The sequence below is a fragment of the Bubalus bubalis genome, chromosome 24 (assembly GCF_019923935.1).
Source record: "Bubalus bubalis isolate 160015118507 breed Murrah chromosome 24, NDDB_SH_1, whole genome shotgun sequence".
In the NCBI taxonomy this organism is placed as follows: Eukaryota; Metazoa; Chordata; class Mammalia; order Artiodactyla; family Bovidae; genus Bubalus; species Bubalus bubalis.
Window position 1 is genome coordinate 31,853,556 of NC_059180.1, and position 12,207 is coordinate 31,865,762.

The 12,207-nt window shown below is 59.0% G+C and overlaps 2 protein-coding genes across 9 annotated transcripts in view; one reads left to right on the forward strand and one right to left on the reverse strand.

Annotated features, from left to right (window-relative positions):
• TXNDC11 (thioredoxin domain containing 11) overlaps positions 1 to 2,088 on the forward strand; it is a 60,391-nt gene extending 58,303 nt beyond the window's left edge. For all 8 annotated transcript variants that reach the window (XM_044935770.2, XM_044935772.2, XM_025274956.3 and 5 more), the window contains one exon: positions 1,329 to 2,088. In XM_044935770.2, coding sequence (XP_044791705.1) covers positions 1,329 to 1,971 — 643 coding nt within the window. In that variant the 3' untranslated portion in view covers positions 1,972 to 2,088. The remainder of the gene's footprint in view (positions 1 to 1,328) is intronic.
• On the reverse strand, positions 2,022 to 12,144 carry SNN (stannin). Its single transcript, XM_025274957.3, has 2 exons — positions 11,990 to 12,144; positions 2,022 to 5,182 (listed from the first exon to the last, which is right to left on the reverse strand). Exon 2 carries the CDS (start codon positions 5,098 to 5,100, stop codon positions 4,837 to 4,839), a length of 264 nt encoding a protein of 87 aa, XP_025130742.1. The 5' UTR covers positions 5,101 to 5,182; positions 11,990 to 12,144; the 3' UTR covers positions 2,022 to 4,836.
• Positions 12,145 to 12,207: the final 63 nt, after the last annotated feature.

The window sequence follows — 12,207 nt, forward strand, 5'->3', positions numbered from 1 at the left end:
AGAAGTAGGAGGGGGTTCCTTCTAGCGTGGCCCCTGGGGAAGGACCTCGCTTCTTTAGAGGAGCAGCCCACCCTCCTTCTCTGTTATAGCCCGTTGGCCAATTTGCATTTGGCCTTTTATTGCATGCTAGATAGAGGTGCATACGCGTGCTCTTGGTGAACTTCCAGGAGAGTCAGATAAACAGTGGGACCTTTACCACCACTCCTGCAAAACGATTACCATTTGGGAAGCAACTTGTTGACGCTCTGTGTCCTTGCTGCTAAAGGAGTTTGAAAGTATTTTAGCACACCCCTCAGGTAGGTTCATGGAGATTGCTCCAGATACTGAAAAACAGCATGCTTACCAGTGTCATTTTCTGTCCTGTGTCCCCAGATACACACACTAAGCCTTTTGCTGGGGACGGTTCACATTTGCTGTGTCCTGGAAGATCAGGTTGTGCTGCAGAACTTGGGGGCAGATCCAATCTCTGCTTGCCCGTCCTTGCCCACTCTTCACAGGGGCCAGGGTGTTCTCAGTTGTTGATTGAATGGCTGGGAGGCCCCAGTGGAGAAAGCTTACACGTTAAGGAAACTATGCTTTAAAGGAAGACATGGTTATGTGCTTACCCCCAAAGTTTAAAAAAAATTATTCCATTTACCTGAAATTTTCCATAAACATATAAAATGGGGCATATCTGGTTTTAATTTCCCTGTGATCTTTCTTTCATAGGGAAAGGGCTGCCCTTTGATAGAACACCTTTTGTCTTTTCTTCGGGCTGGGCAGCCTTCATTCTTCAGAGCCCCTCAATCTTTCTGTCAAGGGTGGGGCTCCAGTAACACCTTCCCCATCTTGACAATAAAATGTATCTCCAGGTGTTGCCCACTGTCCAAAGGGTTGGGGATACAGTCACTCTAGTTGAGAACTCTTGCTCAGATAATGTGTAATAAATGCTTGCTGAAGAGCCAGGCTGAGTGTGGGAGGTTTTCCCCATCTCACCAAGCATTGCTGATGGCCACAAGAATGATGTGGTGGCGATCTGGCCCCAGGACACTCTTCCTGACACACCACTGGCTTTCGGCCTGGGAGCTCTTATCTTTCCTGGAAGGTTGTGAACAGAGTCCGAGCCCTTTGTCCTCAGGAGCAGACATGCCTTTGAGATAAACCACTGTAATTACAGAACCAGCACAGGGACACCCTCATGTGTGTGGAACATTTTTCCGGATGACATTTCCCGAGCAGACTTCCTTTTGGTAGGAAACAGCAGCTTGACCTTCGCTGGCAGCCTGGTTTTGGACTAAGAACATAGGCCTGGCTCTCTGATCTTTGACTCCTTCCCCCTTTCTCTCCAGAAAGGACCTAAGTGTGAAATACCCTGAAGACCTTCCCATCACCCTTCCCAACCTGCTGCGGTTCATCCTGCATCACTCAGACCCGGCTTCCGCCCCCCGGAGCCCGGCTGGCCCTCCCACCGCAGAGTGTCTTCAGAGCGAGGCAGCCCTGCAGCAGGGGCACATCGCCCACCTGGAGAGAGAGATCCGGAAGCTGCGGGCGGAGATCGGCACCCTGCAGCGGGCGCAGGTGCAGGTGGAGGCCCGGCTCGCCAGCGCACGCAGGGACGAGCACCGCCTGCTCCGGCAGCAGCACACGCTGGAGCGGCAGCATGACCTGCTGCGGCTGCACAGCGAGCAGCTGCAGGCCCTCTACGAGCATAAGACCCGGGAGCTTGACGAGGTGGCCCGCAAGCTCCAGGAGCTGGCTGACGCCTCGGAAACCCTCCTCACTGAGAACACTTGGCTCAAGATCCTGGTGGCTACCATGGAGCAGAAGCTGGAGGGCAGGGACGGGGCGGACGACCGCGTGCCCCCGAGCAAGGCGCGCTCAGAGCACCCCGAGCCCCCAGGTGCCCCCCGGCTGCCCGCCAGCACGCCCCTGCCTGCCAACGTCAGCTCCACGCTGGCCTCTGAAGGGAGCCCTGAGAATCGGACAGACTGACTTTGGAAAATGACATGAAGAAATCAAAGGAGAAAACTGTACATTGGGAATATATTTATGCAAATTTTATTGAAATTTATTGTAAATAAAGATTTTCTCAGTGGTCTAGAAAATCAACTTGAATGTCATTCAGCTTTTATTGAACAGGGGTGACATCCCCTCCACTTATTGCACAAACTTGGTAGCTTTGAGACAAAAACAGTAGCACAGTCCATGTGAAGATTCGTCAGAAAAGTTAGTCCCTGTTTCAGTGGCTCAGTGTCGGAGTTCCCTCCCCATCCCCCTCCTGTTGCCTCTTCCATGACACGCAGGATGAAAGGCTAACGTCCTGACTGACAAGTCAGGAAACTTGGACGCAACAGTTGGGCTATTCAGAAAGAATTCAATGAGAGGTCATAACTTAACTGAGCCATTGGAGTGCGTGGCTCTGGTGTCTCTGCTAAAAAAAGTAGCTATTGACAAAGAACAGTGAGAGCTATTGTGTGGTTGGTCACCAGTCCTGCGGGCCCTTCCACTTACCCCAGAGACCCCACTAGTGCCCCACCGTGCCTCTGACCCGGCACGGACACCATGATGATACGCCCGGTGCCAGAGGCATAGATGTCAACAGATAAGGACCCCCCAAGAGTGAAACTAAGGAGAAAGTGACGCTTCATGTCTCAAAACTGAAACTGCAGGGGCATGGTAAGAAGCTTGGGGCAAGCCTGACAGTCAAGCGGTGGTCGTTTTCAGGGTCAGGCTTAGGGACTTGAAAATGCAAGTGCTTCGGTTACTTGGGGGAAGGACAGACAGTCTCAGCTGCTGACCACCGGCTGCAGAAAGTAGAGGTAGAAAGCCCGAAGCTCTGAAATGCGAGGGGAATGGATCAGACACCCCCACACCTGCCCCAGTTTTATGTCCTCCGTTAGAAAGCACGCCTCCTTGGCCTTCCAGTTGACCCCTTTAGAACCTCTGACAGCCGCCTGCAGCCCACACTGCGTCCTGCCTCTGCTGGTCTCCAGTCTCACACTTAGCCATCCCCGGGTAGGGACCAAAGGCAGCCTCTCCCCTGCTCTAAAGCCCGGCCACCTTCTAAGGATCCCTCAGTAGCATCCTATGCTGTCTCAACCCTGCTTTCAGCTCAAATTGTCTTTTAACTAGCTACCCCTCCCCTCCCCCCTAGCCATCATTTAAGGTTGGAACCCTTAATTGAGGGGTACACTGCTAAGAAAGGTGTTCCCTAAGCTCCCTCCTAGGGGTTCTAGAAAGTTGGATTAGTTCAACACACTTTTTTAGGGGCGATCTGGATGAGGCCAGAGGAGCCGCCTTTAGTGTGCCCAGGAGGCCAGAGCTCTGCGGGGGAGCTCTGATGGGGTGGCAGCAGCCTGGGCTTAGCCAGGCGCTCCCCGCCTCTGCTGCCGCAGGAGGCTCAAGTGCTGGGGGCCAGCGCTCCGAAGCTCTGCCAGGGCTGGCCTCCAGTTTATTCCCAAGGATGCGCGCACAAATCACCATCTAATCATCGTTTAGGACTGTTTACAGTGGTGTGATTAAAAACCCGAGTTCACTGAAGTCTACACAAGGGACACCGTGGAGGGGCAAGGGGTGGGGGTGGGGTGTCCGTGGCCATCCAGCTCCTCATCTTTGCAAAAACCGAGTCCTGAACCTTAAGCCCCTTCTCCCTCTTCCCGCCTACTGAAGTACAGGCTGCTCGGGGCTCCTGCTTCCTCAGGGACCCAAGAAACTACACTGGACACTCTCAGAGCAAGGTCAGGGGACCCTCCTTGTGGGTGGCCCGCTGAGGACAGTGAAATCGAGCAGGTGGGTGGGAATCTGAGCGGAAAGGAAGCAGATCTGTGAAAAGGGCAGGAGGGGGAAACTAAACCCCGCCCCCCTCCAGTGCAGAAAACATTAAATACAACAACAAACTAAAGCCGCCATTGTCTGCCCTTCCTGGGCCAGCTGGGTTTCGGATGCGGGTGAAGACGGCAGCTCTGGTGTTTTCCAGCGAAGCCAGCGCTCAGTAAAGCCGGGTGGGGGGCGGGGCGCCCAGCATGCTCAAGACCACGGGGGCCAGAAACTGCTCTGCCACTGGGACGCCTGGCAGCCTCGGGACTCGTGCCTTGACTCGTCCTTCACCGGCTCCCAAGCAGCCGCAGCAGCTTCCTTGCAATCGCTCCACCAGCAACAGGGAACAGCCATTTAACGACCTCATCTACCAGGAGCTAGCGGGGTGGGGCATGGGGGCGGATCGCGCCCTCGATTCCATTCATCGCTCACAAAGCAAACCACCAAGGCACCCCGAAGGGTCTGCTAGGAGGCTTAAAACCGACATGTCACGTCCTATACGTACAGACACTCGTGTATCAGAGGCCCCTGCCAAGTGCCATGTGGGCCTTACACGTCTAAAACCACTCTCCCCAACTGCCTTGACTCAGCTCAGCCTTAGTTCGGGCAGTCCCATGTGCTCTACACGCGATATTTTTAAAAATCAGCAAGAGGCTTAAGCACGTGCTTCCGGGGCCTATTTACAGTTCACAGGCTTGTGAGTTCACGCGTTACAGTAGTAGTAGCTCCATCAAAAACAGGCTCAGCTAAACATTCAAGTAACAAAAGCGCTGTGGGGCCGAGAGCCCCGGCTAGGTCAGGCCTGCCCACTGCCTGCAATGGGCAGTCCCGCCAGGACGCTGAGGGCTTGCCCAGGGCCAGCGAGCCCCAGATTGGGACCGCTGGGACCCCGAGAGTCAGTGCATGCGATGATGAAGCCTGGCGAGGCCATGCCAGCAAGTGTCAACCCTTCCTCTTAGGCGGAGGCATGTCTGTGGGTTCGCCCCTCCTGCGCCTCTCCCGGCTGGCTACCAACGGGCCCAGGAGCCTCTGCATCCCGGCTCAGCCGTGGACTTCAGGGCCGCTGGGGGTCAGCTTGGCCTTCCTCTCCACGCACGGCCCCTTGGCCGAGTACTGCACCAGCAGGAAGGGCTCCTTGGTCTCACCGTCCCCTACGATGCTCTCCTCGTCCTCCGACTGGCTGATGCGCTGGAGTCGCAGGTAGCACCAGCAGCCCAAGATCAAGGCCCCCAGGGCGGCGATGGCGATGAGGATGACGATGACCGTGACCACTCCCGTGGTGGGGCTGTGGTCCATAATAGACATGGTCAGCGCTTGTAGGGGCAGGGGCTTGCTCCGCAGGAAGGTCTCGCGTGGGGACCGCTCAGCAAGGCTGGACCCGAAAGCCCTGAAAGACAAAGCAAGACGATGGGACACTCTGCTGGGGACCCTGGCGGCTCACACGCTCTCGCTGGGTCTTCCACCGGGTCTATTTTTAATCAGTTTGTAAGCCTGACCGGGCCCGCCCTCATCCTAGTGAAAAACAGGCCGGTTGCCGTTTGCTGGTTTTTTTGGCTCGTGATGCCACCAGTGTTCTTTGCTCACCCCAGCTGCTTCCATTTCATACCTTCAGTGCCTCTGCTACCAGCCAGCCAGTCACCCGCGCTCAGGCAGGGAACCTGAGCGGCAGAGGCAGGAGAGGCAGCACCCGAGACCTGTGACCCCACCGCCGTGGAGGCTGAAAGAGCGTCTGTTCCAGGTGAATGGATGTTCTAGAAACCGTGTTTAGTAAGTGCTCACAGATGAAAGGAGCCAGTGCTTCGAGACAGCCAGAGACGAGGGATTCGAAAGCAGGGAAATGACATCAGCCCCGACCGGGGAAGTATACCGCTCCGCGAGCCTTCCGGTACACCTGTGGGAGGGTGCAGCTGGTGACAGCCTTTGCTCCCAAAGGAGCTGTAGCTGCCCTGGCTCGGGAACTTTGAGGAGGGCACAGGGGAAGCGGGACAGACTGGCCTCTGCCTTCACTGAGCTCAGCGTCTAGTGCAGGAGCCAGACTACAGACAGGTCAATATGCCACACCTGTTGCTACAAATGCAGGAAACTCACGCTGGGAACACAGGGGACCAGGTGCCACCAAGTTAAACTGGGCGGGGCAGGCGACAGACACCGGGGAGGTGATGCTGGGACATGCGGGAAGGTCAGCCCTTGGAGAAAAGCGTTCCTGGCAGTGGAACACCATCCGCTAAGGCTCTGAAGGCAGGCGGGTCCGCTAGCAAGCGTGAGGAGCTGAGGGGGTTTGATCCCTGGTCTGGGAAGATTCCACATGCAACCAGTGGAGATCAGCTGGTTTGTATGGGGTAGAGGAGGGGCAGGCAGGGACAGCCCCCTGAGGTTGGAGGTGGTGGCTCCCCTGGGTCCCAGACCGAGCCCTTTTTAACGTCTCCTGCCTGACCACACATGGAGCAAGTAACAGTAACAGCCAGGTGGTCGTGAGGGTGCAGGAGAGCCCGGGGCGCGTTGGGCACAGGGCCGGCGCAGAGCTGGCGCTCAGCTGTCTGAAGCTGCTGTTTTTGGAGAAGACTGACATCAGTGCAGGTAGACAGCGCTGGAAGGGGAAGGTGTCCCCTCCAAACAGGATGGAGTGCTGTCCTTGAGCAATGACAGCCTTAATTAGCAATGATTCTCCTCCACACCAAGGAGTTCCCCCCACCCCCACCCCAGGACCACGTTCTGGGCAGCAAAGTCAATGTCCCTGAGTCTGTCCAGGGACCAGGCCTTGAGAAAACTCCTGCCCTGCTCCCACCGCCACACTGGCAGGGGGGTCTGGGGCTGGAGGGGACGACACCCCTGGAGTCTGTGCCCTTCTTACCGCCTCCAGGGCCAGGCTGCTGTCATCACTCTCAACGGGCTCCCTGGCCCACCTGGACCACTGCAGCCAGTGCCCCGTCACTCAGCAGAAAGGCCCCAGGGCCTTACAGTGACCTTCAGAATCCATACGAAGCAGCCCCAGCCCCTGCTCATCTCCCGCTGACCCCAACTCCTTCTACCTCCAAGCCTTTGCCCAGCCGGGTTCCTCTGCCCAAAAGCTCTGCTCCCCTAACCCTGGCTCAGTGCTTCTTAAGTGGGGACAGTCGTGCCCCCCAGGGGACATCTGGCAATGTCTGGAGACATTTTTGGTTATAACTGGTGCGGGGTTGGGGGGGTTGCTACTGGTACCAACTGGATAGAGACCAGGTGTGCTGCTAAACCTCCCCCACTGCTGCAGACGCCTCCCCAAACAAAGGTCCCAAACATCATGCGGAGGCTGAGAACCCTGCCCTGGTTAGTTCCAGCCCAGGCAGGGAGCCTTCCTGACCCCTCAGTCCAGGAAGACCCCTTGGTCCTGCGGTTTGCACTCCCTCCCCCCCTCCCTTCAGGGCACCCATCTCGGTCTGCCACCCTGGCTTCAGTGTCAGCACCAGGCTGGCATACTTGCTCCAGGGGTGGCCCCACACACTTCTGTGCCTCCCAGGGCATGTCCTCCTGGCTTCTCCCCTGCCACCATCAGGGCTGCCATCAGCTTCCACAACCTTGCTCAGCCCGTTCTCTTCTCGGGCCTCCAGGTAGGACAGGTGACCCCTCCCCCCACCCCACCCCCACTAGAGCCTGCTGGCAGCACCGGATAAACCCATCCCAACCCCCATGCTCTCTTCCCACTTGGGAGCATGCTGGTCCCTCTCCACCCTGCCCTCTCCACTCGCCCTCCTGGGTGTCCAGAGCCTGCTGGGGTGCCTGCCCCCACTCTGGGTTCTTGGACAGGAAGGGAAGTCAGTATCAATTCGGAAGAGGAAGTGTGTGTGTTTGGGGACTGGGGGGTAGGGAGTGGGTTTGGGGACAGGAAGTCAGAAATCAAACAATGGCAGCAAGAACCTGGGGATGGGGACCCCAGGGGCCAAACCAGCTGGGGAGCCCAGGAAGTGCCCCCAGAGTCCTGGGGGAGAACCAGCGGTCAGAGGACTGATGAAAAAACGGAGGCAGAGGCAGCCCCATCTCCAAGGGACCTTCCGAGAGGGGCGGTGACTTCTAAACCCTGTCTGCTGCCCCTCCCCACGCCCCCGGCACCCCAGGCCAGGAGGAGGGGGCGGAACCAGGTCTGGGTGTCTCCCTCGAGGGAGCACAGAACCAGGTGACTGGGCCACAGTCACACCTGGTCGGAGTTCCCTCCCCCACCCCCAAATGTGTGTGTTTATTACTTCATTCCCTCCGCAAGTACTTCCTGAGGACCCATCTTTTACAAAATCTGGTCGCGTCATCTCCTGCTCAGAGCCCTCCCCAGTACCGGCAGAGAAGCCGAATTCCCCTGCCTCCCCAGCTTCTTCAAACCCTCCTGCCTCCAACCTATCTCCCCAAGGCCTCTGCACTTTCCGTTCCTTCTGTCTGTGGTGTTCTTCCCTGCACGTCCCATGACTGGCTGTTTCCCATCAGAGGGAACTTTCTCAGAAGATGCCTCTGCGGGGTGGTGAGGGGGACAGACGGTCTCCCCAGACTCCCCAGGCTCCAGACGCCCCCCACCCCCACTGGCCCTGGTCTTGTCTCACTTCCTCCTGTTTCCTGGTGCTCTTTGCCACTTGACATTCTCTTGGGTCAGGAAAGGTGCTTCCCTGGCTGCCAACTCCTTCCCACAGTGGACTCTGAGCCTGGAGGAAGGTGCCATCCATCCTGCCCATTGCTGGAGCCCCAGCCCTGTCACCAGCACACAGCAGGTGCTCAATACTTGTCTGCTGACCCACCACTCCAAGCTCGGGGGAACCAGCAGTCCTAGGCAGCTGGCCTAGGCAGCTCCTACCCCTGAACACCCCCGAATCTCAAAGCTACCACGGAGGAAGGACAGGCTGCAGCCTGAGCGTTGGGGTGGGTCCCAGGCAGGCCTGACCTGAGCCCCTGGAGGGGCAGCTGTCCCCACACGGGCTGTAGGCAAGGGAAGATGTCACCGAGATGCAGATCCCAGAGCAACCTGAGGCCGGCCGGTTCCCCACCTCAACCCTCACGGCCTGGGCTGGACCCTACCGATGGCTCCATCTCTTCCGGGCTTCCCTCCTGCTAAGCTAAGATGTCTCCTGCAAGTCAGCTGACCCCTCACCTTGAGCTAGGAAAGGACATAGGGCAGGACAGGGAGGATCGCAGGCTGGGTAAATGCCCAGAATGGTATGTGGGAAACCTGGACCCCTTCAGAACACTCATCCAAGTGGTCAACACTTTATTCCACACCATCATCTGATCCTCCTAACAAGCTGGCAACTAGCGATCCTCAGGGTTCCCATCTGAGTTTCACAGGTGGGAAAACTAAGGCGCAGGGAGCTTGAGCGGATTATCCAAGAGTGAACCCGGGTAGAAACATGGACCCAAAAGTGGGGCCCAGCAGAACAAAGGGCAGGGGCTTCCAAGTGCAGGGGGAGAGGGGCAGGCCAGCCTGGGAGCCAGTGCACAGCCGAGGCACTCTAGGGGTGGGCGACGGGCCATGCTCCCCCCAACCTCCACAGCAGCTCCTTGCCAGCTCCCTTAGTCAGGAGGGAGGCTGGCGCTGGAAGCTCAAGGCCGTTTGGATCCCCAAACACACAGTGCCAATCCTCCGCCCTCCCTCCGCCCTCCCGCTCCACCTCCCTGGGATCTCACTCACTGCTCCTGGAAAAACAAGATGTAAGCCCAGTGCCTGAGACGCCAGCCCTCTGAGCTTGCCACCCCGGCCCCCCACCATCCACCAGTGGGTTTAAAGGACTGCCCCTGCCTCAGCCACCAGCAAGCCAGGCATCTCCCACTGTCCTGCTGGCCTCAGAGGCCCACCGCTTAGGTCTTCCTCAATGTAAGGTTGTGTGTGTCACCCCTGCCTCTTCAGGGGACCCCAAAATGAAGCCTTAACCCCACTCCACAGGTCCCTGCACCCACCCCAGGCCTAGTGGAGCCTCAGCCTCCAACAGAAGAGATTCAATTCGAGTCCCCTTCTTCACCACATCCCATCCTTCCACTCAATATCATGAGCTACTATGACTCAGCCAAGCAAGCTGCCCCTAACGGCCTCAGTTTCTCAGCCTGCAAAATGGGAACGAGACCCTGACCTCACCAGCCAGGCTGTGGGGAGGCTGAGAAGTGATCAGAAATGTGACAACGGGACTCTGGAACCACCAGGTTTGTGTGTCTCCAGGCCCCACACCTTCATGGGTGTCACAGGGAGGACAGGGAGACCTCAGGGTGGCCCCTCACAGCACCCCCTCTCCAAAGGACCTGCTCCCAGAAGGGTACAAAACCTGGTCCAGCCCCAGTGCCACAAACAGCACCTTCCTCAGGGGACATGCTGCCACCTTCTCGCTTAACTGGGCACATCACAAGTGCTACCCGGCCCAGCTAGACACCAGTTAGCTACCTCCGCCCTGCAGCCGCTACCTTCTGGGACTGTCCTGCTTACAGGGGACCAACCACCTCCGCACAGTTAAGCCATGCCCCTTCCCCTGACAGAGCCATCTGTCAGGTGTCCCAACAAACCCTGCTCTGTCTCTTCGGGGGACCCCAGTTCACAAACTGGAAACACTTCCTGCCCAGTTTCTGATGAGGAACACAGGACAGTTGGGGAGGACGGGGCACGTCAAAGGGGCAAGTGGAATATCTGCTCTGTGCCAGGCCTGAGCCGGGGTTCGGACCCAAGGGAGCATGACACAGGCCACTGCCCTCGCCGAGCCAGGGCGAGGACAGTGGCGATGCGGATGAGAGATTAACTGCGCTGTGCCTGGCTCTGCGTCCAGTGTCACCCTCACCTTCCGCCACCCACCCATTACACCACGGTTCTCCCGAAGAGGAAATTCGCACCAGAACCCTCTAGGTTCCCCTATGCAGAAGAGGAAGCTGGTGCAGGCAGAGTCCCAGGGACTGCCCCAAGGTCAGTCTCAGTCTCCTATGCCCATGCCCTGTGAATCAGCCACTGGTCATTCTCACAGGCTGCCCCGGGGTAGGCCCACTTGCCAGACAACTTTGGTAATAACAGTAGATGCCTGACAGAAGTTGGCAGCGATTACTCTGTGCCTGACACTGGGCTAAAAACTTCACAAAGATCACCACCTCTCAGCCTCAAGAGTCTGTGGCTCAGAGAAGTTAAGTCAATTGCCCAAGGTCACACAGCTCGAAAGTAACTGTGCGGGGATTCAAACCCAGGCAGCCCTGGAGCCAGAATCTGGGATTTCAACTCTGACACTCAAATGGCATATTATTTGACCCCCACCTCCCCCGCTCCCATGCCTGAGGGGTCAAGGGGGACAGGTTAAGCCCAGTCCGCCCCTGTCAGAGCAGTCTGGGTGACTGGAGCTGAGGGCTGTATGCTGGGGACAAGGGGATGACAAGCGCCCGGTCAGCTCCCGCGTGCCAAGCGCCGGCGACGTGCAGGCGCGATGCCAGGCGATGCCAGGCACGCTCCACGCACCCTCTCATTTAACCCTGCCAGGCGACTCCGTCGTCTCCCCACCTCTACCAAAGAGCTAAGAAAAGGCTGGAGAGAGGAAGGGACGCGGCCCGGGGTGGGGGGACAGCTGGAGGGGAACGACAGCTGGAGAAGCAATTCCAGTCGGCTTGACTGGGGGAGGGAGCTTGGGGGACGCGGGACCACGAGACCCAGTCATGCCCACGCCGCGCAGTCACCGCCGACGGAACCGGGCACCAAACGTCGCAGCCCGTCCTCAGTTTCCCCACCTGCGAAGTGGGCGCCAGACGTCGCCAGGACCCCCTCTCCTACCCCCCGGATTCCTCCTGACCACCCCGAAGGCTGCCAGGATCCCCGCCTCCTGTTAATTTTTGAAAATCTCTTAAGTGTCCCGAGGAGCCCCGCGGCCAGCCTGGGGCTCCGAACTGCGGGCCGCGGTGAGGGGCACGCACTGCGTTGGGGGGTACACTCGCTCCCTGCAAAGCCGCCGCCGCCGCCCCCCGCCGCCTCCTTTGTCCCGATCTCTCCGCAGCGCAGCGGACAAAGAACCCCCGCCCGCGGGCGCGGCCCCCTTGAACAGACCCTCCCCCCGAAGCCGCGCCCCCAGCCCAGGTTGCCCCTCCCCCGCCGCAGCGACCCCCAGCCCGCGACCGAGACTCCCAGCGCGCGCCCCAACCCCAGGCGGGGCCGCCCCTTCCCCTTCTGCAGGGCCCCGCCGGGCCCGAGCACTCGGCACCCGCCCCCTCCCCGGCCCTTCCTGGCTCCGCTCACCATGGCGCCGTCCGCAGCCCGGCCCGATCGCCCCGCAGCAGCCCCGGGGGCCCGGCTCCGCCCGCCCGCCAGCCCGGTCCGGCCGCCGCGCACCGTCCGGACGCAGGAGCCCCGCTCTGCGGCGGGCGGGGCGTCTCCGGCTCCGTCCCCGGACGGGGGCGGGGTCCTCCCTGAGTAGCCAATGGGAGCCCGCGCTTGGACGACTGGGCGGGCCGGGC

What these genes read in the sequence shown, in the direction of transcription:
- SNN (XM_025274957.3), bottom strand. Translation starts at nt 5,100, where the DNA reads ATGTCTATTATGGACCACAGCCCCACCACGGGAGTGGTCACGGTCATC.